The sequence below is a fragment of the Echiichthys vipera genome (assembly GCF_963691815.1).
Source record: "Echiichthys vipera genome assembly, chromosome: 18".
NCBI classification, from domain to species: Eukaryota; Metazoa; Chordata; class Actinopteri; order Perciformes; family Trachinidae; genus Echiichthys; species Echiichthys vipera.
In genome coordinates, this window is record NC_139843.1 from 26,509,174 (window position 1) to 26,533,707 (window position 24,534).

Consider the following 24,534-nt stretch of genomic DNA (forward strand, 5'->3'; position numbering starts at 1 on the left):
CGATTGAGCAGCTGAGAGCGAACTGGATGGGTGATTCAGCTTACCAAAAGAATAGATCAGTGGTTCTCAAACTTTGTACATGTTATATCAGGCTCTCTGGAGTCCCACCACTAAGACCAATGTTAAAATACAGTAGTGTAGGCGACACGATTCAGCTACAGACAGGAAGGTTTATTTCTAATGAGAAGATCATTTATTGTTGACGGTCTTCAGCCACAGCCACACTGTCTGAAAGGTTAACATCAGAAGTGACATGTTCGAATTACTATCCTGCCATCACATTCGGCTAAATTCCATGACTGAACTATTTGATCAAACATACCAAGAGGTGTCATTGATTTCCTACCTTCCACTTACCTATAGCATTCTGAAAATGTGGTTGAGACACTGTAGTTAACCCTTCACAGCTAGGGTTGCAAAGGGGCGCTACATTTTTGGTAAATTGCTGGATACCTTTTAAAATGACATTTCAAGGATCCTAAAAGTTGAAGTATTTTCTTAATAATAATTTATATATAATTTAGTTATGTTTCCTTTTTTTATTTGGAGATTCCTTCAAGTACCACCAAAGAGAGCTATTGTACCACCAGTGACCACAGTTTGAGAACCAATGGAATAGATGATAACAGCCTACTGAGCCAACTAGCAGGTAGAGAAGGGCCATACTGCCTCATATCTAGTGACCACACCCAATCATCTGACCTTTGTCAATTCAGGTGGTAACTGTGTTTGCCTTTATCTTATCAATCTGCTGAAAAATCTTGATGAGTTAGACATTTGTTTTTTTTTATAAATGTGAGCATATAGGCTGGAACAGCATATGTGTTTCTGAGCTGAAGTGATCCAGCTACACATGATCCCTGATGCATTATGGCCCTGCTACAGCAACCATCCATGTTTGTGTGGTGGATTCAGTTATAAGACAGCTGGAAGAGAACAACATAAGGCATCAAGCTGACAGAGCACGCAAAACTGATAATACTCAAAAAAATAAATCAAGGAATGTCCAGAGTGGACTCCGCTGCACATTAGGGGTGCGACGTGACCATCAGCTCATGAGAAGAGACGATACATGATATTGATTTTGAAAGTTACATTTTCTTCTAGTCAGACAAATTAATTATATGGTCAGCTGTTTTCATAAAACGCGTCATACCCGGAAGAAAACAGCAGCTCTGAGGAAGGCTGGAGTACAGCGGAAACTGTCAGCTAAGAAAAGGTAAGAGGACATCCTTACCATACAACTAACTTGTGTGACTAGAGGAAACTTTAACTTTCGTCATTCGTTATTATCATCCCACACCCATGTTTTCCACCGTCGTAGGCCTATATGTGTATTGAACATATGAACCATATCTATAGTGACTGATCAACTCAGTCTGTGTATCACCTGCTGCCAGCTGCTTCACTCGCTGCACTGGGTGGAGAAATAAAGTCACAGTCAATTAATCACTGTTGATTTCTTCCCATGGAGCCGACATGACAACTATTTTGGTTTAGTAAATGTCTGTCAGTCAGCTGGTGAAGGCAGGTTTTCCAGCAGCTGTCATTCAGCTCAGGAGCTGCTGACAGACAGAAGAGACCGACATGTTCTCTCTTCTTGTCACATACGGAGGCTTCAGGTCCGTCAGGTGCCGACACTGTGACTAGATGACTTGTAGCCTGTTATGTGTTATGGTGCTGACAGCACTATCTTTTTACAGTGCTCACTGCTTACATAAGTTTGTCTTATCTGTCACTGTTGCCATTTCCACTTACATATTGATATCATGATCTTGTGGGATGATATCTCGTCACACCCCTACTGCACATACATGCCTGTATTTTTCTCTTCTGTCCTCTTCATACTTTTTGTCCAGGACTCACTGCTGGTGCCCCAAATCAGGAAAACAAGTTTTCAAAGTCCACTGAGTTAAATCTTCATGCCAAGCTTGGCTTTCTGTGGAAAGGACATAGGATCATAGAGGTTGAGTGCATTACACCTTTCTATCATCTCACTATAAAAGCACTGCAACGCTACATAAAAAAGAGATGCTGATTGGTCAGGAGCTGATCAGGCTGACTTCAAGGATGCCTGCTGGAGATGTCTACTGCTGCGTTCCAATAGTGGTCCAACATGCCCTGGTTCACTTGCCCTCGGGGGAATCCCCGCCCCCATCTTGAGGGTCGTTCCAATAGTCTGAAAAACTGAAGGTAACTTGATGAGATGGACCCTTGAAGGGCTGAGTGATTGAGTGAACAACGATGGTCACTCCAGAGGTGGATATCACCCACAATTCATTGCAGTTATGCATTTGGTGGAAGAGAATACATCCATGGGTAGGTGACAGTAATGGACTTAAAACTCTGATTGTTCACCTCTAAAGAAGAACAATATTAACATAAATAAAGCAACTTTTTATCATCATTAGAAATCTTCACCTTCTGACATGCTTTTCAGTTTTCTATAAATAATATCTTATAAGTCTTTATTCTTACATGTGTGGGCTGTTCGCCTGTTTATCAGGTAGTTTCTGAAGAAAATGTCATTGATGCTTTATATTTACTGTAAAATGACTAGTTACAGTAAATATTTAGTCTGCTCACTTTATACATCTATACTTGACTTGTTTGGTTTCTTCTCAACATTATCTGTAAACCCATGGAATAAATGTTATTTTTCAAATTATCAGAGCAATAATAATGATGATAATCATGATACAGATCACAAACAGAAGTTTCTGAATCAAAGATGATGCAGCTGTTTACAAAATGCCGACGGTGCAGACATATTACAATAATCTGCAAAAAAAACCTTCCGCTCATTAAATTGAGTCTAAAGGTATTTGTGATTAGTAGTCAGAAGCAGTACAGCTCTAAACGTTCACCTTGTGGTGGATCCATGATAGTTTGGGCTCAAGTGACCGAGGGCAGGTGCTCCTCCACCCGCAAAATTTCCCTCAGCTCTCCAAGCGGCCTCCATGTGATATGTGCTGTTACGTAATAGTGAAGCAGGGCATGTTGAACAGTTAATGAAACACAGCTTTCCTCTCTGCCTTTGTCCCGACTTCCAGCCAGACTATGCTGTCCTATATTATGTTGTGTAGACTTGATTGTCAAGTGTGTATCTTTGTCAAGTATTTGTGAGCAAAGAAACTTTTTTATTTAGCACAATCCTGGTAGGTGGGGTGAGAAGCTATTTTGTTTGGGGATCTTTTTTCTCCTGTTTTGTGTTGTTTTTCTATTTTAAGTTAGTTTCAATTTAAGGATATTTTGTTCATCCTCCCAGCGTCTTTTTTCGGCAAATACACTCATAAAATAAACCATGGAGACAGTTTTTTCGTGTATAGACAGAGAAATCGTGGAGAGTCTCTAACAGCAGAATGCGGCTACTTCTTTTTTTTAACCACTAATACTGCTCAAAATAACAGCAAACCTCTGCAGCAGCATGAGAAGAGTCCCTACACAGAAAACAAAGCACCAATGGGCTCCTTCACCGTACTGCCTAGAGCTAATCAGTGTTAGCCATGGCTGTTAGTGACTCTCCAGGATATCTCTGTTAATAGTTTATACATGAGAAAACTGTGTCGATGGCTTATTTGATGAGTGTATTTGCCGAAAAAGACCCTGGGAGGATTTTACACCGGAATTTCACTTTATATATCTTGTGTTAAAAATAAATTTGTCTTGGACTAACTCTGGTCGTCTTCATCTCTGGGAGTTGTGAAAAAGGGGAGGGCACTTTGTGTTATGCTCAGGTTACCCCTAGGCCGGGGGGTGTGAACTTGTGTGAATTTCTGGCAAAAAACGATATTCATCATTATTTTTATTCATAAATTAATTTATTACATTCATTCATTTTTTGCCCCTGCCCCTTAGAGAGTCTGTGCACTCTGCTGCTTTCACTGAACGTCTCCATGCATGCAGTAATATCACAGCATTAAATATTGAGCTAGTTAAACAGAAAAAAATGGTTAGTTATAAACTTGACAGAGGAAACTTAACTAAACTTTAAGCTTCAGAAATAATTAATGTAATTACGCTGCTGTTCCTCCTGCGTAAATGCGCAAAATTGAGCCTCAGCTCTGCTGTGTTCACATTTTAGAAAATTCCATTCATATTTTCTACACTAATGATATATTATTTTACCCACCCGTGGCCACAAACCATCATCCATGACTACTGTACAGTTCCAGACAGAAAAAAGTGAAAAGGTTTCATAAATCGGGAGAAATACTAGGTAATTGTAGCCCCAGGAGGAAACTTGGATAGAGAAATCAAAAATGTGTACAAGAGACCCCTTTCCCTCACGTAATAATTTATTTATTCATTCAAAATTTCAAAATATATTTAACAAAATTTTAGATCACTTTTTGCAGTACTTCTCCTACTTTGTATATTTTGAACAGCCTGGTCCCCAGAAAAATTGTTGGCCTGGTACATTTGTGTAGTATCACAAGCCTCAAACTCCCTTCAGGGAATCACGTGTTTAAACCTGTGATGGTGGAGACTCAACAAGTGTCCATCAGAATCCTTGATATTCAACATAATCTGTGGCTTGCAGAAATGTACAATTTCAATGATGTATTTTTCCGGTGGGTGAGTCGATTTGACACAGATAAACACGTACAGTGTTATAAACCTTTTTTTTTTTTTTAGATGTTTATACTGTATACTGCATCTAAATGCTGTATTGTGTGTGTGGAGTTTATGCTATTGGAGTGGAAATACAGTATATCTACATTTTTTTAGCTTTTCTTTTTCAGTCTATATAAACAGAGTGATCATAAAAACAAGGGTGAAAGGTAAACTTACAATGCCAGAGGCATGTTTGGGTTTGACGCTGTAGGAAGCCTTCTCCTTGGCCTGTCGGAAACACTCTTCTGCTGCTTTTAACCTACAGCACACACAATATAAATGCAGCTAATATGAACACACATATTGCTATAACTTTTACTAACTAAGCAGCCAAGATTCATGTCATGGTGGTTATCCAACTGGCTTGTCTTAATTTTGAATTCAAGGCATTCTTGCTCAATTTTTTACTTTAAAATAAAAACTCACTAAAATAAATACCAAGCTAAAACATACAACATTTATAATTTAATATTTAGCTTTTAAAGAAAGAAAGTACAAAGCAGGTTCTAGATGCATGTTTTCCTGTACCTCTCCTTGAGAATGACTTTGTTCTCCTTCTTCCACAGGTCCTTGAAGTCAGAGGAGAACTCGTGCCAGACGCAGAATAAAGTGTGGGGTGAAGCCTCCTTCTCTCCTGCCTTGGCCTTCACTGAGAAGAACACTGTTAATTCCAGGAACCTGACAGGACACAATCACAAGTTTATTTATTGACATTCCCTTTTTACCCATGAGTTAAAGTGACATCTAGGCGTAAATCCATCCCAGGGTCTTTTTCGGCAAATACACTCATCAAATAAAGCCATTAAGACAATTTTTTTTCGTGTAACAACTATTAACAGAGATATCCGATAGAGTCGCTAACGGTCGCTAACAACTGATTGCGGCTAACACTGATTAGCTCTAGGCAGTCCGGTGAAGGCATTAAACGTCTTTTTAATCACTAATACTGCTGAAAATAACAGTAAACCTCTGTAGTAGCATGATAAGAGTCCTAACACAGAAAACAAAGCTCCAACAACATAGTTAGTACCAGAGTTTATTAAAAGAGTGTTTTAAAGACTTACCTACTGGCCCCTGTACCAGCTCCTCTCATAGTGAGGTCCATTCAAGTGGATTACCAAAGTCAATCCAAAAGGAAGGAGCCCATTGATGATTTAATCCAGCAAAACACGTAAACTTTGTGGTTTGTGGCAGTTTGGTGAAATATAAGTTGATAATAGATGTAAAAGTTTTGGAAAAATCCCAGACAGCAACTTTTCCTGCAGTAGCGAAATGTCATGTGACGGGGTGGGGGCGTGTGTTGGTCATTTTTTGGCGTCCCTGTGGGTACTGTGAGCCCATGGGCACAGAAGAAGAATGTTTATGATGCCAACAGAGTGACATTTTTCACTGTGGCCTGGAATCATTGAATACTGCAACACGCTATGTGAATGCTATGGGGGATTCCCTCATCAACAGCACCGTACTGGACACTTTTTTACATGTCCCCAGAATGAATTAGAAGAGGTGACAGATTCCTTAATAAATCATCAATGGGCTCTTTCCTTTTGGATTGACTTTGGTAATCCACTTGAATGGACTTTACTATGAGAGGAGCTGGTACAGAGGCCAGTAGGTAAGTCTTTAAAACACTCTTTTAATAAACTCTGGCTTCACTAACTACGTTGTTGGTGCTTTGTTTTCTGTGTAGGAACTCTTCTCATGCTATTGCAGAGATTTGCTGTTATTTTGAGAATTTTCAAAGAAAGTGGATAAAAACAAGTTTTAATGCCTTCACTGTGCTGAGTTTACACATGCAAGTGAGAGCCTGAGAGGCTAAAACAAACATGGTTCAAAAATATGCTTATACAGTAATGTAGTGAAATAAATGTAGACCTTACATAGGCATAACTTGTGCTATGGTTAGAGGCCCTTGGGAAGCAGGGCCAATTTATTGCTTTCAGGATCAGCAGGCCATGAGGTTCATGTGACATACATTTGTGTCATCTGACACAATCTGTGAGGGTCCCCGCAGACCCCTGTGTGGACGTCCATGAGCAGCCCAAAATTTGTGACCATGCTGGACTGTACTATAGACACACTGGCTGTGCATGAGCTCTTCCCCTGTCTTGTTGCCAGAGTATATCGTCTTGTCGTGTACCTACAGCCGTTTCCACAGCCTTGTCTTGAGTCTAAGTATTGCCTCGCTTATATTTCTGTGAGCGATATTCTTTTGTATAACTTCATAGAAAGTAATTCAGATCAGTGTAGTTATTGCCTGTTGTCCTTTCCTCCCTCAGGAGTGATTTTCAATTTGTTTGTGTGGTGTTTTTTGCCACATTTGTTTTACGTGTTTATTCCCTCGTCCGAACTGACAAGCTTGGAGTTTTGTAGCCTGTTTGTTTATCGGTTACAGTTTCGACCAAAAATCAGTTTCGAACCTGAGAAGTTGGTTCCAAACTGGAACCGCAAAATAGCTATTTTTTTTCAGTCTGAACTGGTTCAGCTGTGAGGACATCAGTGGTGTACATTGTGCAACGCCCTCACGTGCTGACGCATCCATGATTACAATTGTTCGGAGCTGGAGGAAACGCAGGCTGGTTTGCTAGGTAGCCTGGAACCTCTTGTGGAACCAGTTCAAAAATCTGTTCCCCGCGTGACCAATAAATTACATGAAAATATGAAAGGAGATGTGTTCTCTCCGAATGAGAAAGTGAGCAGAGATAATGTTTATCAAGATGTGTGAAGATACCAAGTGAATGTACAGCAGCTACAGTTTTCAGTTTGAGAACAATAAAGACCTGTGGAGGAGTCCTGTTTGTTGTTTCTGCTGCTGAGTGAAGTGAGACTCAGGAGACAAAATAAGTGTCTCCTCCTGTGATTTCTGAACAGCTAACACTGAGCTACCGTAAGATTTTTATAGTTTCATCTTAATGGAAGGCACTGAATGAATTTGAGTTCCCTCTGGTAAACAGTTTACTACGTAGTGTGTGTTTCTAGAGCTTTTATTTCAGGTTGTTTATGCGCCCCAGTAACACGCAACACATCATGCACACTGCACACAATACATTTACTGCCGTTGTGCTTTATATACACACCCTCATCCTTGATTACAGTGGTTCCCACTAAACTGATGGAAATGCGGGCTGGTTTGCTAGGTATCACCACGCTTCAAAGAATTCTGAATGGCACCGGTTCAAAAAACTGTTCCCTGTCAGTCAAAAAACAGAAGTGATGGAGACAGTTGAAATATTACAGATGGTTGTTTGTAATGTAAAGTGTTTTTCTTACAGTTTGTGAGTGCTGCTGAGTTGATCATCCAGGGTCTCCAGTTCACTTTGAGCTAAGAAAGGAGGAAGAATACCAGATGTAAATACAAAATTGAAACATGAAAAAAAATTTGGTTTGTTGTTTGCAACTGCTGCCCTCCTGTCTGTCCCATAGACTTTCCATTGATTTGGTAATGGACTATATATAAATATATATAGTTGTATATATATATATAGTTATATAGTGTATTTCTTGTCTTCAGACCACTCAAAGCTCACCTTCCTAAGTATACTTTGACATGTGGACTGGAGGAGCTGGTGATGGATATGCTTTAATTTTGATTAGTGGACAACCCCCTCTACATACATATTTCAGACATAAGAAAATAGTTTTTGCACTCTGGAATCTATATATAAATTCAAACCTGGTTTAACAATTCATAATGCAAAGAGTAATGATTGACTTTATGTTTAACTGGAGGTGTCCTGTCAACAGTGTCTCTTTGATAAAGGCACTCTTAAATGTATTAAACAAGAACACTGATGCTGAACAAAACCCTAGACTATGTTCGATGACAGCATTATTTATATTGAATGCTAATGTTTTTAAAATAAAATGTGCATGGCAACTACATTATGGTTACAAACAATGAGAGATTGTGGTCAGGGTAGGAACTGTGGTTAAGGTACTCTGTGGAGTTTTTGACCACTTTGGAACAATGTGTGCAGTATACAAGTGGGCTCCTGTTTTGTTTGGTCCAGGCTTTAGTCATCTATGGTGTAATGTGTAATAGCTTATCATATTGTATTATGCATACACATGAGGACACATGCACGCACACTACCCATTCCTGCTGCAACTTTCAAGCTATTTTGACAGTTGGTGGCGGTAATGCACCAAAAAAACACAGCAGTGAGCCCACAAAGGCAAGAAAGAATAAGACTTCTACGTAACAAGTTAATGTTAACAATACATCATTTAAATGTTCAAGTCAAGGGTACACACAGTAGAAACAGTGAAACATAGAAACTTTGTCTACAAGAAAACACAGGGCCCCTCTAACTTCACGCACACTAAAATACTTGTGGTTAGTTAAAGATCATGGTTAAACATTAATTGCAAGTGTGATGGGACCTCCTCACTTTCTGCCTTGCTATATAAACTGTAGGACACATTCATTCCTGCATCAGCACTGAATGTTGACACTGGACATAAATTGTGAGGTGCAGATTTGTTTAATATGAAAGTAGTTTCTCTGGATAATGGGCTCTTTTGTCAGTCACCTTGTGAGAGGAAGTTCTCCATCTTGTCTTTAAAAGGCTGCAGGTTATCTTCCTCTGAAACCTTGCACACCTTTTCCACTTCGGATGTACAAGCTGTAACGCAGACATAAATATCAATCAAGAGTACATTTCATGTAAAATTAGAAACTAGACACATATTACAGGATGCTTAATAAACTGAATACTGGAGGTACCAAGGTGGTTAAATCCCTTGTGTAAGTGGTGCAAGTTTTTTTCACAAAATTATTTTTGTGTGTTACCTCTCAGGTCCTTCCTGAATCGAGTCAGGTCTTTCTGAAAGTCTTCAAACTTCATCTGTGAAGACTGGAACAGATCGTGTGGCTCAGGGAGAGGGTACACACACGTCTCTCTGCCAGCATCCTGGTGATGGATAGACACACAATTAATTTAACAATGAATTATTAACAAAAAACAATTAGGACATTTAGTCATAAATGCCTGACACTGTTTTAGGACCACCAGAGACATAATTTTGAATTTACTGGCTGTTAATAAATATAAACTTTAAAAGCATTACAGCGATAAGATGCAGCACCAGGGTGATGTGGAAATGTATCATACTGAATGTCTGTAATAGGTGCTTCTGAATATGAAAGTACTGATGTGATATGAAACTACAAAAACAGGGACAAAATAAGCAATTGACAAAGATTTTTTAAAAAGTACAGTAGGTATAACAGCTAAAAGCTTACCTCATCAAAGTGCCTGAGGTAGTATGCAACAATGTAAGACAGAAGACTTTTCATGCCGTCCTGCATATGGAGAAAAGAAAAAGATCCCATATTTACAGGAGTGGTGAAGATATATTTGTAGTGTTTATCTGTGATTGTACACAGTTTAGCACTACAAAGTTGATAATGGTGGTAATCACCTGGTTTTGTCCAATGTTAGTAAACCCAAGCAGACACCACAGTTTCATATTAAAGAGTCATTCTGGTGCAAAATCATCCCATGGTCTTTTTCGGCACTTATATACATCAAATAAGCCATGGAGACAGTTTTTTTTGGTGTATGAACTATTAACAGAGAAATCCGGGATAGTCGCTAACAGCTGGCATTAAAAGGTCTTTTTTAACCACTAATACTGCTCAAAATTACACCAAACCTCTGCAGCAGCATGAGAAGAGTCACTACACAGAAAACAAAGCACCAATGGGCTCCTTCCTTCGGGATTGACTTTGGTAATACACTTGAATGGACTTTACTATGAGAGGAGCTGGTACAGGGGCCAGTAGGTAAGTCTTTAAAACACTCTTTTAATAAACTCTGAGTTCTCTAACTATGCTGTTGGTGCTTTGTTTTCTGTGTAGGGACTCTTCTCATGCTGCTGCAGAGGTTTGATGTTATTTTGAGTCGTATTAGTCGGTAAAAAAGATGTTTAATTAATCACCGTACTTCCCCAAACTAATCAGTGTTAGCCACGTCCAGCTGTTAGCAACTGTTAGTTTTTTTCATGTATGAACTATTAACGGAGAAATCCATTCACTGTCTCCATGGCTTATCTGATGTTTGTAAGTGCCGAAAAAAAGACCATGGGATGATTTCGCACCGGAATTACACTTTAAGGTTGTCAAAAGTAACAACATTTTTCAATACCTGTTTCAAGATATATATATTTATTTTATTGGTCTTCCTTGTTACTTGGTTTTTGTGTGCATTACAAACAACGATTAAGATAGGATAATTAACTCTACAATGAACAGGAGGCTAATTTGAAGGAACACAGCAGTATTCAATACAATTTAACCAGCCCCCTTTCAAAATGTCACAATACGAATGAGGCCGGGGTCAGCAACTGTAATGTCTAACGCATCACTACTAAACAGGGTTGTATCACTGCTTTCACCCTGGAGCTTGAACATTAAGGATCTTCCACATTATACAGTGTAACTTTGCAGGACTCCTTTTAACCACCTTAAGAAAAATGCAAAAAACATCTGCTAACTATGTGCAAAGATCTTCGCAACTGATGAGAAATTGGATTGGATGCTTGTTCCAAATCAAAGCAGTTATTTTTTTAAGTGCTTTTTGACCAAGAGCAAGACAATTTATTCCAGTTCAGTATAGCTATAGGATTAATACATGTTTAAGCCACAAAGAGCACACAATGGAGACAGATTATTAATGTTAAAATCAGATAAATGTTCAATAGATACAAACTGCCAATGTGACCTTGAGCAAGGCAACAAAACAGCTCTTGGTAACATGAGCAGCCCCATCACTCTAACTCTAAGTTGGTGGGTCTTTATGTGTGTGTTTCAGGCTGATGTTTGAGTGCTTAATAACAATGGAGTGCATAAATACATTTTTCCTGCTTCTTCCATTATAATCAGCACAAAAGGCATGTACGTTTCTCAGCCCCAAGGTCCAGGGTAGAAGAGCAGCATTTTGATTTGTTCCAGCAAAGTTCGTTTCAGCAGATTTCCCTCTTTACTCACACTACTCTTGACATCTTTGAGTTTGGGCAGGATGTCGAGGGTGAAGCCATCAGCTTGGCCTCGGGTTCGATTACCACCATTCATGAAGTTACCAAAAGCCAGAATCAGACCAAGAACCTGCTTCACTGTCCCACTGTCCTTCAGCATCTGTGGAGATGGACAAGAGGTGTGTGAATCAGAGATACAAATAAAATGGAAGACTCAAAGTACTAACAACGAGAGACACACTTGAGATGGGATCACACCAATCGCGATGCCAAATCGGGTCAGGGGTTTTAACTTCCTACTTCCTCTCTTAGTGGCTAGAGTGGTAGTGTTATCACTTCTCTTCTCAAGAGTCATCCTACAGCACCCACCAAGGTTCTTATGGCAGACATCAAGATGTGAAACCGTTTTTTCCCCTCAGTTTGGAGACTCACCTTGCATACCCTCTGCAGAGTGTCCAGTTTCCTCATTATGGACGACATGCACTCAGAGAAGCTCGACTGGAAGAGGATGCAGAAGACTCTGCCGGAAAAGTTTGGGATCAGGGAGAGCTGGTGGAGAAATCTGCAACATAAGAGGAAACACCAGCTGCTTTGGAGCCAACACATGTCTTCTGCCATCTCTCCACTCAACATTCACCATTATCTCTGATTGTCAGTGTTGAGGCATCAGAGGAATAACATCAACTCACTGCTCAGGTTTGTCCAGAGGTTTGGCATTCTCCTTGTCTTTTGAAGACTTGATGTGCTTTTCAATTTTGTCGAGCTCCTCCTGTTGTGCCCTCTGAGGGAGAGACACAAGACACTGACCCCACCTTCATACAATTCAACATAAGTATACACCAGGTGTTTTAAAAAGTCTGACACTGTTGAACAATTGGGTGCTTAGTTCCTTAATCATCTCCATGAGTCACTGCTGCAACTCCTTAACACTTAAGAAAAATACAACACATTGTTTTAAATTGTGGCAGAACCTAGAACAGGACTAATCTCTAAACAGATTCAGCACATGAATGTAGAATCTGTAGGCCAGGGGACGAAATTTTGGAAGCAGAAGTGGTCTGGTTTCGGTTTTTAGTCCTGAGTAGTACTGACCAATCACGTTTAAGCATACTTAGGTTGCAACAGCGCCAACTAACCACCAGAAAAACACAGGGTATGTGTAAATGTAATGTATGTGAAAATAAAAAAAAACAGTAGCATCAGCTTAAATTCATCTTTGAGTGCCTGAATAGACTGTTCAAAATGAGTGACAGGTGTTGTGGCATGCCCCCTTGATTTGCTTGAAACTTGAAATTAGATAACAAATTGTAAATACTTGATTTATTCTGAAACATTTTTATTTTTTAGTGTTCATTATTTGGTAGAATATTCTCTGTGTATATACCACTACTGTACTAGAATGTTTTTTTAAATAACCAAGGAACTTCAACAAAAAACACTATTTTGTGAAAATAAAACAGTGATCAAAATCAAAACACTTTCAGACCCCTCACAGTTATTGGTGTTAATCTGGTACCTGGTGAACACTAACTTCATTGTTGGACACACTCTATTTAGCTGCAGCTAGGTTACTTCGCAAGATGGCGAGCTGCTCTAAGGTGACTGAAACCCTGAGTCAGCAGGTTGTCAAGATAAAGGCCAAAGGGATGACCCTCTCAGCCATTAGAGAGAGATTGGGCGTTCACACTGTGATTTCAAGAAGATTGAAACTTTACAAGGACACAGATTCATTTAAGTCCCTCAAAAAGGCTGGTAGTCCACGTAAAACAAGTGCACGGGAGGAGAGGATTATGAGAAGACTCTCAATAGGGAATCAGTTCAACACTGCAGCTGGAGTTGATCTGCAGTTCAGTGCTGAACAGGACAAGGCTCTGTCTCTGCACATAGTGTCTCATCATTTAAGACTTTTTGGACTGAAAGCCCACTCTGCAGTGACCAAACCTCTCATCAGCAGAAAGAATAAAAAGGCAAGACTTGCCTTTGCTGAGGAGCAATTTGTGTGGACAGAGGAGAACTGGCCCAGAGTGACTTCAGTGATGAGAGCATGTTCAGTTTATTTGGGTCTGATGGAAACATTATGTTGGGCTTAGGACTGGGGAAAGACTGAACCAAAAGTGTGTAAAGAAGTCAGTTCAATTATGAGGAGGAAGTGTCATGGTTTGGGGGATGTTTTCTGCAGCAGGAGTTGGGCCTCTTGTACAGCTACATGGCAGGGTGAATGCAAATGTTTATGTGAACCTCCTTCAGCAACATGCAATACCTCCACTGCAACTGTCTCCGTATCAGCTGCAATTTTCATACAGACAATGTCCCCCGTCACACTGTAAAACAGGTGAAGCAGTTCCTTGAAGCTAAGAATATTGAAACAATGAAATGTCCAGCCCAGAGTCCAGATTTAAACCCCACAAAGAATCTCTGGAGAATCCTTGGCAATACAGTAATGCTCTGGTTTGAGCAAGATCAAAGCAGAGCAGTGTGAGAAACTAGTGATGTCCTGTGGGTGCAGATGTGCTGAAGTCATTCAAAGCCTTGGCCTCTACACTTCCTGTTTATTTTTGAATCCTATAGAAGAAAACATTGTTGAAATCTTCTCTTCTGACACAATGGTTACTGTTCTCTCATTTTGATCACTGTTTTTTTTCCCCAAAATAATAATAATGTTGCTTACATTTTCATACAGGGCCTGAAGGGTCTCCAGGTCAACTACGGTGTTGTCCAAGTTCAGGATGGCTTAAAGACAAAGAGAAGGAGAAGTCACAAGTCTGTTCAGTAATAGTCAAGGCTTAGTCTGTACCTCAGCGTTTAAACATGGTCGTAGAAAATGTGATATTTTATAAAGACTACAGCTGAAATGCTGTGATTACATGCAAAACAAAATATGAGAAACGGAACAAGACGTGCTTGAGAGGTTCACTCCTGAACATCCTGTCAGATAATGTTTGGGATTTGAACAAAGACTAATACTGCAAAATGCACAGTCATCACATTTAGAGCAATATACAGTAAATATGTCTATGTACTGTACCCAATGTCATGCCCCAGATGTGGCTGTTATACCACAGCTGTTTTGTAAAAATGTACCGATTAGCAGTAACAAAATATCTTTGCCTTCTGTACTTTATTTTTTATTTTTGACTTGGCTAGATTAATATCCATGCACTAAATATTCATACAGATAAAAAGTTGGTAGGTCATTGCATGGCAATGGCCAAAATAGACTCTGGCAGCTGAATATGAGACTAAATTACTTGGTGAGATTAATCTTTTCCTCAGTGTACCCTGTGTGTAATACATCTGTCTACATTATGGTATTTCACAAGTGAGGGAGGAATAATAACCCTGTATTACTGTATGTACACTCAACAAAAATATAAACGCAACACTTTTGTTTTTGCTCCCATTTTTCATGAGAGTGACTTAAAGATCTAAAATTCATACCAGATACACAATATTACCATTTCTCTCAAACATTGTTCACAAATCTGTCTAAATGTGTGATAGTGAGCACTTCTGCTTTGCTGAAATAATCCATCCCACCTCACAGGTGTGCCACATCCAGATGCTGATCTGACATCATGATTAGTGCACAGGTGTGCCTTAGACTGTCCACAATAAAAGGCCACCCTGAAATGTACAGTACATGTTTTTGCTTTATTGGGGGTCTGGGGACTCAGAACCAGTCAGTATCTGGTGTGACCACCATTTGCCTCATGCAGTGCAACACATCTCCTTCGCATAGAGTTTATCAGATTGTCAATTGTGGCCTGTGGAATATTGGTCCACTCCTCTTCAATGGCTGTGCGAAGTTGCTGGATATAAGTGGGCACTGGTACACGCTGTCGTATACGCCGGTCAAGACCATCCCAAACATGCTCAATGGGTGACATGTCCGGTGAGTATGCTGGCCATGCAAGAACTGGGACATTTTCAGCTTCCAAGAATTGTGTACAGATCCTTGCAACATGGGGCCGTGCATTATCTTGCTGAAACATGAGGTGATGTTCATGGAAGTATGAGGACGACGAGCATGCAGTTGAGCTTCCCTGAGACGGTTTCTGACAGTTTGTGCAGAAATTGTTTGGTATTGCAAACCAATTGTTTCAGCGGCTGTCTCAGTGGCTGGTCTCAGACGATCTTGGAGGTGAACCTGCTGGATGTGGAGGTCCTGGGCTGGTGTGGTTACACATGGTCTGCGGTTGTGAGGCCAGTTGGATGTACTGCCATATTCTCTGTAACGCCTTTGGAGACGACTTATGGTGGAGAAATGAACATTTAATGCACGAGCAACAGATCTGGTTGACATTCCTGCTGTCAGCATGCCAATTGCACGCTCCCTCGATGCTTGTGGCATCTGTGGCATTTTGCTGTAAGACAAAACTGCACATTTCAGGGTGGCCTTTTATTGTGGACAGTCTAAGGCACACCTGTGCACTAATCATGATGTCAGATCAGCATCTGGATGTGGCACACCTGTGAGGTGGTAAAGATTATCTCAGCAAAGCAGAAGTGCTCACTATCACACATTTAGACAGATTTGTGAACAATGTTTGAGAGAAATGGTAATATTGTGTATCTGGTATGAATTTTAGATCTTTAAGTCCATCTCATGAAAAATGGGAGCAAAAACAAAAGTGTTGCGTTTATATTTTTGTTGAGTGTAAATATCCAGCTATGGCATAACTAATGAACTCACCGTGTTGGATGTCTTTCATGTCAAGATGCAGGGAGGACATGAGGATTCCTACTGCCTGAGAACGCTTATTGTTTAGGAGCTTCACAACCTAAAAACACACATATGAGGTCAGATTCAAAAGCTCAGATGTGTTGTTGCTTTCCCTGTGCAGCACATGCTGTGTGACATGGGGTCATCTCTATGTTTTTCCCGGGTCCTGTTTCCCTGATTGGGGAACATAGGTCTATAACTTTGAGAATTTAATTCAGTATTTTGTTAGGGTTAAGGGTTACAGTCAGGGTCAGGGTTAGGGGGTAGGGTTAGGGTCTACATTAGCCTATTTGTAAGAAGAATTTGGCACTGATTGTGGAAAAAATAACAGACCGGGAACATAGGAACCTTTTTGGGAAAGCAGGGAACATCTGACCCTTTTTTCTTTTTTTTTTATAAAAAGGGGAACATGAACAACAAACAGCAAGTGACTGTCCGGCCTTGCTGCTGGACTAAATGCTGTCATGGTTGTGAATGCCAATGCACACTAATAACGGTAAATGTAGCAAGAACCAATAACAGCAGCTTTTCCTGCGGTGCATGGAGACTGAACATAATTATCAGCTTATTGAAGCCAGAGCCTAATGCCAGCTATGACTTTTAGTTTAGCCAGTGGACATTTAGGCCTAGGCCTGTTCAGATAGGCTAAATATCTTGTTGCAATAAATTGAAACCGGAAAATTTGTGTCATGTTGCTACGGTTACTTACTTAATTGCATTCTTTTCTTTTTTAAATGGTCCACACAGTTTCAACTGATAAGCAGTTTACTTGGGAGTTCAAAGACTATGGTATAAACACAATAAATGGACTGAAAGTTACATTCAACATTGAATGCTTAGAAATTCCCATCCTCTGGGAATATGCACAGCAAATTCAGTGACAATCTAGCCAATATATTAACATCACATGTTTTCAAATGTTTAATTATATACTTTGCACATGAAAATGCGTAAAAAAAGAGTAAAATGACTTTATATTTTCATACACAGTTATGGGCATTCTTTTTACAAATGTTTATGTATGTATGTCTGTATGTCTGTATGTTTGGGTTTTATATATGATAGATGTCCATTATATATCATCAAACTTTTAAAATAAAATGTAGTGATTATTATAATGACTCACTAAGTGACATCCATAGAACTCATAATAAACCATATCAACCGTTTAACCTTCAATCTCAATCGCTCAATCTCTCATTACATTCCATGCATGATACAGATAATCTGTGAAAAAAAATTATGTTCCTTTGCCTCCACCTGGTGCTCCTTATGGTATCTGTAAAGCCAGAGGCGGATTATTGCATAGGCTGGCCTAGGCTGCAGCGCAGGGGCCCTGGTTTGGCCAGACTATTTAATTTCTTTTTAATTTACCTCACTGGGAAGAAAAACGTGCCTCCTATTGGGACCCTTAGTAACATGTGACCGAGTTCATAATATCAGTTTTGTTGTCAAATGATACCTCACTCACTGTTACTAGACAGTATAGCAGAAAAATGTCAGAATGGAAATGTGATAGCGGAGCACGTAAAAGAAAATCACATCGACTGAAAGAACAGCAGGACCAAGATCTACTAAGTCTACTAAAGAAAATTGACAGGATTTTTTATGGTTGCAGGCTCTTCTTCTGTTCAAGCGGTTGTTTTTTTCTGATAAAGCATGATTAATTATGCGGGGGATCCAAACAAACAGTAGCCCAGGGGCCCATTATCACCTTAATCTGCCACTGTATAAAGCCAAAGGAAAACAACCAATCAGGGCCGGGGAGTCTCTAATCCAATATGGAAGCCTCCCCTGGCTGGTGGTCGATGCTTGGTTTTGACAGTTTTCAACAGGGTCACAAACTTTCTCATCTACAGCTAAACAGTACACTCAAATATTTTCCTCCCCTGCATTAGAGATTCTTCGGCTGTTATTGACTGTTTATTAGAACCCACACGTAGACAGAGGAACGTTGTTTATTCCAGATTAGCTGTCTCATGTACTACTATCAGGATATAGTGACACTTTGAGAAAATATGGTATAATTATTTTTTTTTAAGTTACCTTCTGAACCTGAAAGAAATATCATTGGTTGTTGACCTTGTAATTGTGACAATCCAGTTTTTAAGTCTGGTGTAACACCCTTTCAAAATACTATTTCTGGGTCAAAACGCTCCATCAAACAACGGCAGAACATGTCAACCTTTTAGGATCACTTCTTTCTTCAGTGAGAAACCTTTTCATCGATAGGAAAGTGATAAAATCTAGTACCATATTACCCGACTAGATCGCTGCGCTCTGAGAATGCAGGGCTACTTGTCGTTCCTAGAGTCTCCAAAAGTAGAATGGGAGGCAGAGCCTTAAGTTACCAAGCTCCTCTCCTGTGGAACCAACTCCCAAGTGTTATTCGGGAGGCAGACACTGTCCCTATATTCAAGAGTAATCTCAAAACCTTCTTTTCTTTGATAAAGCTTACAGCTAGGGCTTACGAGCCCTCAGCTATGTTTTTATTTTCAAGATGATTTTGTTCTGCTTAATGATGCTTCTATAGGCCCAGTCTGCCGGGAGACAATCCTGTTCCTGATACTCTGAGCTTCTCTCCTCTCCGTCTGTATCACTCATATCTTTACTACTAATTAGACTTCTTCCCCGGAGTTATTTGTTCTTTGTCGCCTCTCAGGTCTCTGCTGATCGTGGTGGTGCCTGCTGCTGTGGTTCTGTGTGTACGCTTCCTGCTGCTATTATTACTATTACTCATATATACTATCATTAGTTTTATGAATGATAAAAGTTGTAGCCATAAAAACACCATCAGTGGTATGTGTCACTGTATCACAGCTGTTATTACCACTACTCATCATTGATCATATTTATTAGCTCTGCTTGTTTCTATTATTCTACTGAATTAACTGTTATAACATATAAGTCATAATCCCATTACTCCAGATATTGTTAGAATTCCTGCTACTTTTGTGGTTACTTGCATCTCTGGGACTGTCTCTCTGTCTGTCTTTGTCTCTCTCTGTCCATCTGTCTGTCTTTTATCTCTTTCTCTCTCCTTTTCTTCCTCCCCGACCAGTGCAGACAGATGTCAGTCCTCCATAGAGCTGGGTCTGTCCGACATTCCTGCCTGTTAAAGGGAAGATTTTCGTTGCCACTGTGCACTCAATGGGGGAATTGTTGGGTCTATGTAAATGATAAATAAGTCATAGAGTGTGGTTTTCACCTACTCTGAGATAACTTTTGTTATGATTTGGCATTGTAAATAAAATTTAATTAAAATGACAATTTCATCGTTTTTTGTTTTAAAAAAAAGAACAGATCTGTTCAAACAATGGGGAACACAGCACTGCGGCATTGTAGAAATACAAGGCTTGGGCCAGCTTGGGCCTGCAAATAGTACTTTCAAAGGGCGTTACACCAGGACTTAAAGACAGGATACTACTTGTACTGTACAGTATGCAAAACACACTTAAACACAGACCTGCTTGGCCTTGGACTTGGTGATGGTGTCAGAGAGTGGCTGCTTCTTCTCTTTCACAGCTGTTTTAGAGAATAACTCCACAAACTCCTCAAAGTCCATGTCAGGCTCCTCAATTGTCTCCCACACCAACGAAGAAGAAACCTCCCTGAGAAACACAAAAGAGCATTTAGATGGTAGGTTTTTCAGCAGTAAAGTATGATTACTCCCCCGGATCTTATCGGCCTAAAACAGTTGCTGCAGTTTTGCATAGATTGGCATTAAATCTGAATGTGAATTTGATATTTTAAACACACAGCAGAAATCTGATAATAGATCCTATGGGATCGCTCCATAGGAAAGTGATTTCAGGAGGCTGGGCCTTATCAAAACTCCTTGCATATGATTGTATAACCCACTTGTCCATCATCTTTATTGACGTGCTACTTCAACCACTCACATCGAATCCAACATGTGACGTTGATGAGAGCGACGCAGGGAAAAGCCAAACAGAACACCCGACATGGTTTCCACCAACAAAAGCCTTCAGAGCTGTTCTCTGGTGTTCTTTTAAAGAAGAAAGATTCTCTAGATTGGACAACACGGATGAAACAGCAGCATCCATGTTGACGTTTGTTTCAATGCGAGCAGCCACAGTTGTTTCTCTGCTATGTCACATCTATAAGACTCTGCCCGGCGGTCCTGATTGGCTTGACCACCTGAAATCACTTTCATATGTAGCGATCCCAGATGGTTGAGTTGAGCTGGAGTGAAGACGGAAGCAATGCGGAACGAAATTCATCTGGCGAGAATAAGACTAACGCCCCTGGCCTGATTTGGCATCACAGCTGGTGTGAGTATCCAGTCTACTCTGGCACTTCAGCTCTGTTTTTAAGAGTGAACATGGTTTAGCATGTTTTTCAAATCACAGAGACATCATTGACCAAGCATGCCGCTGTAGATCTTTGGAATGCAGCCAGTGATTTCCTTTCCAGCACACAATGGAAATTAACAGAACATGAACAGAATACATCTTGTTTTATTTTTGCCACAGCTATGGCATCTTATTGTTGAGCAGTTTAAATGCAGTCGAGAGTGCAGATTAATTAAAAAAGTCTACCACTGAACATAATATCAGTAGGGGATAGGGAGTTTGTTCATTAGTAAGCAAGAGGAAATATATCAGAGCGGATTGCTGCTGTACCACACATTAGTGCAAACTAACCCAGATGCGACAACACAAGTAAGAAGATCAAAAAGAGAATGTTCTGTTGTGGGGTGCTGTCAAAATAATACTCCTCTCTGGTTCCAAAAAACACATGCAAATGTTGTTTTAGTCTTAGAAAAAATATAGATACATGCACAAAACTGACGTCTGTAAGCACCACTTCTGTGCATTCACTTTAAAGTAATACAATAGTGTTACTATAGTACAATAGTAACACAATGGTTCATAACTTCCAGATACAGGACATGTGTTAACTCTTGAGCTAGTCACTAGAACCCCGAATGTGGAATAATCAGCTGCTGAAAACATTTCCTAACAAATGCACTATTTCCTCCTGTCAAACTGCAGTGTTCAGCTGTTTGACATTTTAAATAAAATTAGCTATAAACTTGTGAAGTTTTTTTTTTTTTTAGATTTATGTCTTCAGTAGGAACCAATGGACTTGGAGCTGAGAGCCACAGACAGGGCAGAGAAGTCAGAATGTAGTAAGAGACAGACTAAAACATTGTTGCTTTGGGTCTGCTCGTGGGATTTGTTGAAAATATAAAACCTTCTCTTTAAGGTTATTATGTCAGGTATATTCAGCAGTACATTAACATATATTTGAACTAATATTATTTCAGATCCTGTCTTTGAACTCATAGTCATAGTCAAGGAAATAGTCCTTGACTATGTACAATAAATAATGGGAATCTGAACAAACTACAGCACCATTTTCAGGCTATTTGGACTACACCATCTTTACTTTTTGGTGTTCAGCTGGATCCTGGTCCAGTAGAGGGGCTTCATGGGTCTGGGAGGTTCCACCACAGCCTTCCTGGGTGGCTTCTCCTGGGTCAGACCCAGAGCATACAGCCCCAACGGCAGAGGAGGAGGCAGGGAGCCCAGAGCCCCTGGAAGAACTGGTGGAACACAAATGGCTCCTGGTGGAGGAGGGGGTGGAGGAGGGCCACAGCCTGGAGGTGGCGGTGGAGGTGGTGGGCCTCCTATTCCTGGCAATGGAGGAGGAGGTGGAGGAGGTGGTGGGGGTGGAGCAAGGCCACCAGGAAGTGGAGGAGGAGGTGGGGGTGGAGCAATAGCACCAGGGATTGGAGGGGGAGGTGGGGGAGCTGGCAATGAGCCTCCTGGAAATGGTGGAGGTGGAGGTGGTGGGGGTGGAGGTGATACGATCTGTCCTTGTAAAGGCTGAGGAGGTACTGTTCCTCCTGGAAGTGGAGGTGGAGGTGGAGGAGGTGGAGGCTGCAGCTGACATGAACACTGGATGCCATCCTGCCTCTGGGGAGGCTGCAGGAAGTTGGTCACTCCGCCCGGCTCACTACAAAGCACTTTGAACTTAAAGCTGTCGTCCATGGGTGAGGTCTGCACCGACTTGGCCTCCAGGCAGCCCAGAGAGGTAGCTGCTTCAGTCTGCAGGTGAGCGTCACACACAACTCTCTGCAAGCCCTCCTCTCCTCCACACTCCCTGTCTGTGGTGGAGGTGGGGGGTTTCATACTGTCCCTGTCCAGCAGAGGGGGCTGGCGCTCCAGTTCAGCAATCTTAGTCCTGAGATCTTCTATGGTTTGTTCCAGCTGTTGGATGACATTGACATGTTTTTCCTTCAGTTTTACTGATGGAAGGACACACTCCTCCTGAAAAAAAGAGAGAACAAAGAGGTATGACAAAATCAGCTTATTGCCGGATGAAAAATCACTCCCTCAGAAAAAAAAATATCATTGATCTTAAAGTTGCATAAGATTTGAGATGCGTCGTTTATAGCGGCGTCTTTGGCAGTAAGATGCAGGTGAGCCTGTTCTTTCAGAACCTTCATCTTGTCACAATCATGTGTGTTGACTTTTTTTGCTCTTTTGTAAACTTTACTGAAACACATTCACCTTTCTGCTCTAATATCAGATAAGGTCATATGTGAAGAAAAAGTTAGAAAAACCCAACAGAATGTTCTATGCTATGGTAGATTAGGAAAATCAGATTAGATATGCATTTTGTAGCATTAACTATCCATAAAGTTAATATAAACATATTAAATTGTTTTTGGAATAATAATGACCAGCAGCCTCTACAGCACTGGTCTGTATGTCCATACATGGAACCAGAATAGAGGACTCTCTTTGCCCAAATTTCTGTCTATAGGGCTTCTACAAATATAGAATCCTATACATGCTCAAGTGTTTGTTACAAAAACAGCATGTCAGATAATTTACTTCCAATCCAATCACCAGCAAAGAATTATAGAGAAACAAAATTAGAGAACAGTTACCATTGTGTCAGAAGAGAATATTTCAACAATGTTTTCCTCTATAAGATTAAAAAATGAATAGGAAGTGTAGATGCCACAGCTTTGAATGGGACATCACTAGTTTCTCACACTGCTCTGATTTGATCTTGGTCCATTCTTCTTCAGTCTCTTCCACAGTTCAGTAACTGTAGTGGGTTTCTTTTTGTTGCCAAGGACTTTCCAGAGATTCTCTATGGGGTTTAGATCTGGATTCTGGGCTGGCCATTTCATTGTTTCAATATTCTTAGCTTCAAGTGACTGCTTCACCTGTTGTGCAGTGTAATGTTGCATTCACACCAAACGCAAATGACGCGAATACAATCGCTAAAGACGCAAGTATCGCGCCGCTTGCTCACATTTGTCACATTTTTGATCATCGCTTCATTCACGTCTCTCGCATATAGGAGCCGAGGCGGCTAGCTAACTGAAGATAACACAGCCTTCTCTGCTGCTGTACTAAATGGAAAGTGATGCTAGTGCTAAAAGAGATCTGAATGCTTTTAAAAGAAAAGAAATTAGCTCTCAGATGAAGTATGTAGCTCTTAAAAGAGCTGCTGTGTTGTAGGGAGAGAAGGCCGTCAGTGATTAAACCGCTGTAGCTGTACAGGTGCTGCCCGCTCTCCACTGATGGCTTTCTTCTTCTTCTTCTGGATTTCCAGCAGAATAGATGCCTAAAGGCACGTTGCTGCCATCTGTTATATTATATCCACAGGAACAGAGTGGTTTGCCCCAAAGACTGCAACAATAGTGGCTTTTGTGAGCCCTGTGAGCCCCTGGATGTCTCAGGAGAGCTTTGATGATGCTTACCGCAATCTCAACGCTGATTGGCTGTTGCGGCACGATGTTGCATGAAAAGTTCGATAATTTTATCATTGTGCTAGACACTCTAGATCATGGGTGTCAAACTGATCCAGTAAAGGGACGTGTGGTTGCAGGTTTTCATTCCAACCAAGCAAGAACACACCTGACTCGACTTACTCAATCACCTGAACAGTCTTCACACAGTTGATTTGTTGGACCAGGTGTGTTTTTGTTTGGTTGGAATGAAAACCTGCAGCCACACGGCCCTTTACTGGATCAGTTTGACACCAATGCTCTAGATGCTTCATTCGTGCTGCATCTTGTCACGCCAGACGCCATTCACATCGACTCCGCCTGAATTGCGTGTCATCGCCTATTTACATTGATATTCAATATAGAGTGGTCGCTCAATTCTTGTCTATCGCGTTTGGTGTAAATATAGCATAACAGGGGGCATTTTCTTGCATGAATA

At 40.6% G+C, this 24,534-nt stretch overlaps 1 protein-coding gene across 1 annotated transcript in view; it reads right to left on the minus strand.

Annotated features, from left to right (window-relative positions):
* Window positions 1-1,912: 1,912 nt before the first annotated feature.
* fmn2b (formin 2b) overlaps window positions 1,913-24,534 on the minus strand; it is a gene marked incomplete at both ends in the record, with an annotated part of 61,313 nt that continues 38,691 nt past the window's right edge. Inside the window, 14 exons of the mRNA XM_083933397.1 lie at window positions 1,913-1,939; window positions 4,795-4,876; window positions 5,146-5,295; window positions 7,888-7,939; window positions 9,150-9,242; window positions 9,410-9,530; window positions 9,863-9,922; window positions 11,609-11,755; window positions 12,028-12,157; window positions 12,285-12,376; window positions 14,264-14,325; window positions 16,289-16,376; window positions 19,785-19,929; window positions 21,734-22,617. Coding sequence (XP_083789523.1) covers window positions 1,913-1,939; window positions 4,795-4,876; window positions 5,146-5,295; window positions 7,888-7,939; window positions 9,150-9,242; window positions 9,410-9,530; window positions 9,863-9,922; window positions 11,609-11,755; window positions 12,028-12,157; window positions 12,285-12,376; window positions 14,264-14,325; window positions 16,289-16,376; window positions 19,785-19,929; window positions 21,734-22,617 — 2,133 coding nt within the window. The remainder of the gene's footprint in view (window positions 1,940-4,794; window positions 4,877-5,145; window positions 5,296-7,887; window positions 7,940-9,149; window positions 9,243-9,409; window positions 9,531-9,862; window positions 9,923-11,608; window positions 11,756-12,027; window positions 12,158-12,284; window positions 12,377-14,263; window positions 14,326-16,288; window positions 16,377-19,784; window positions 19,930-21,733; window positions 22,618-24,534) is intronic.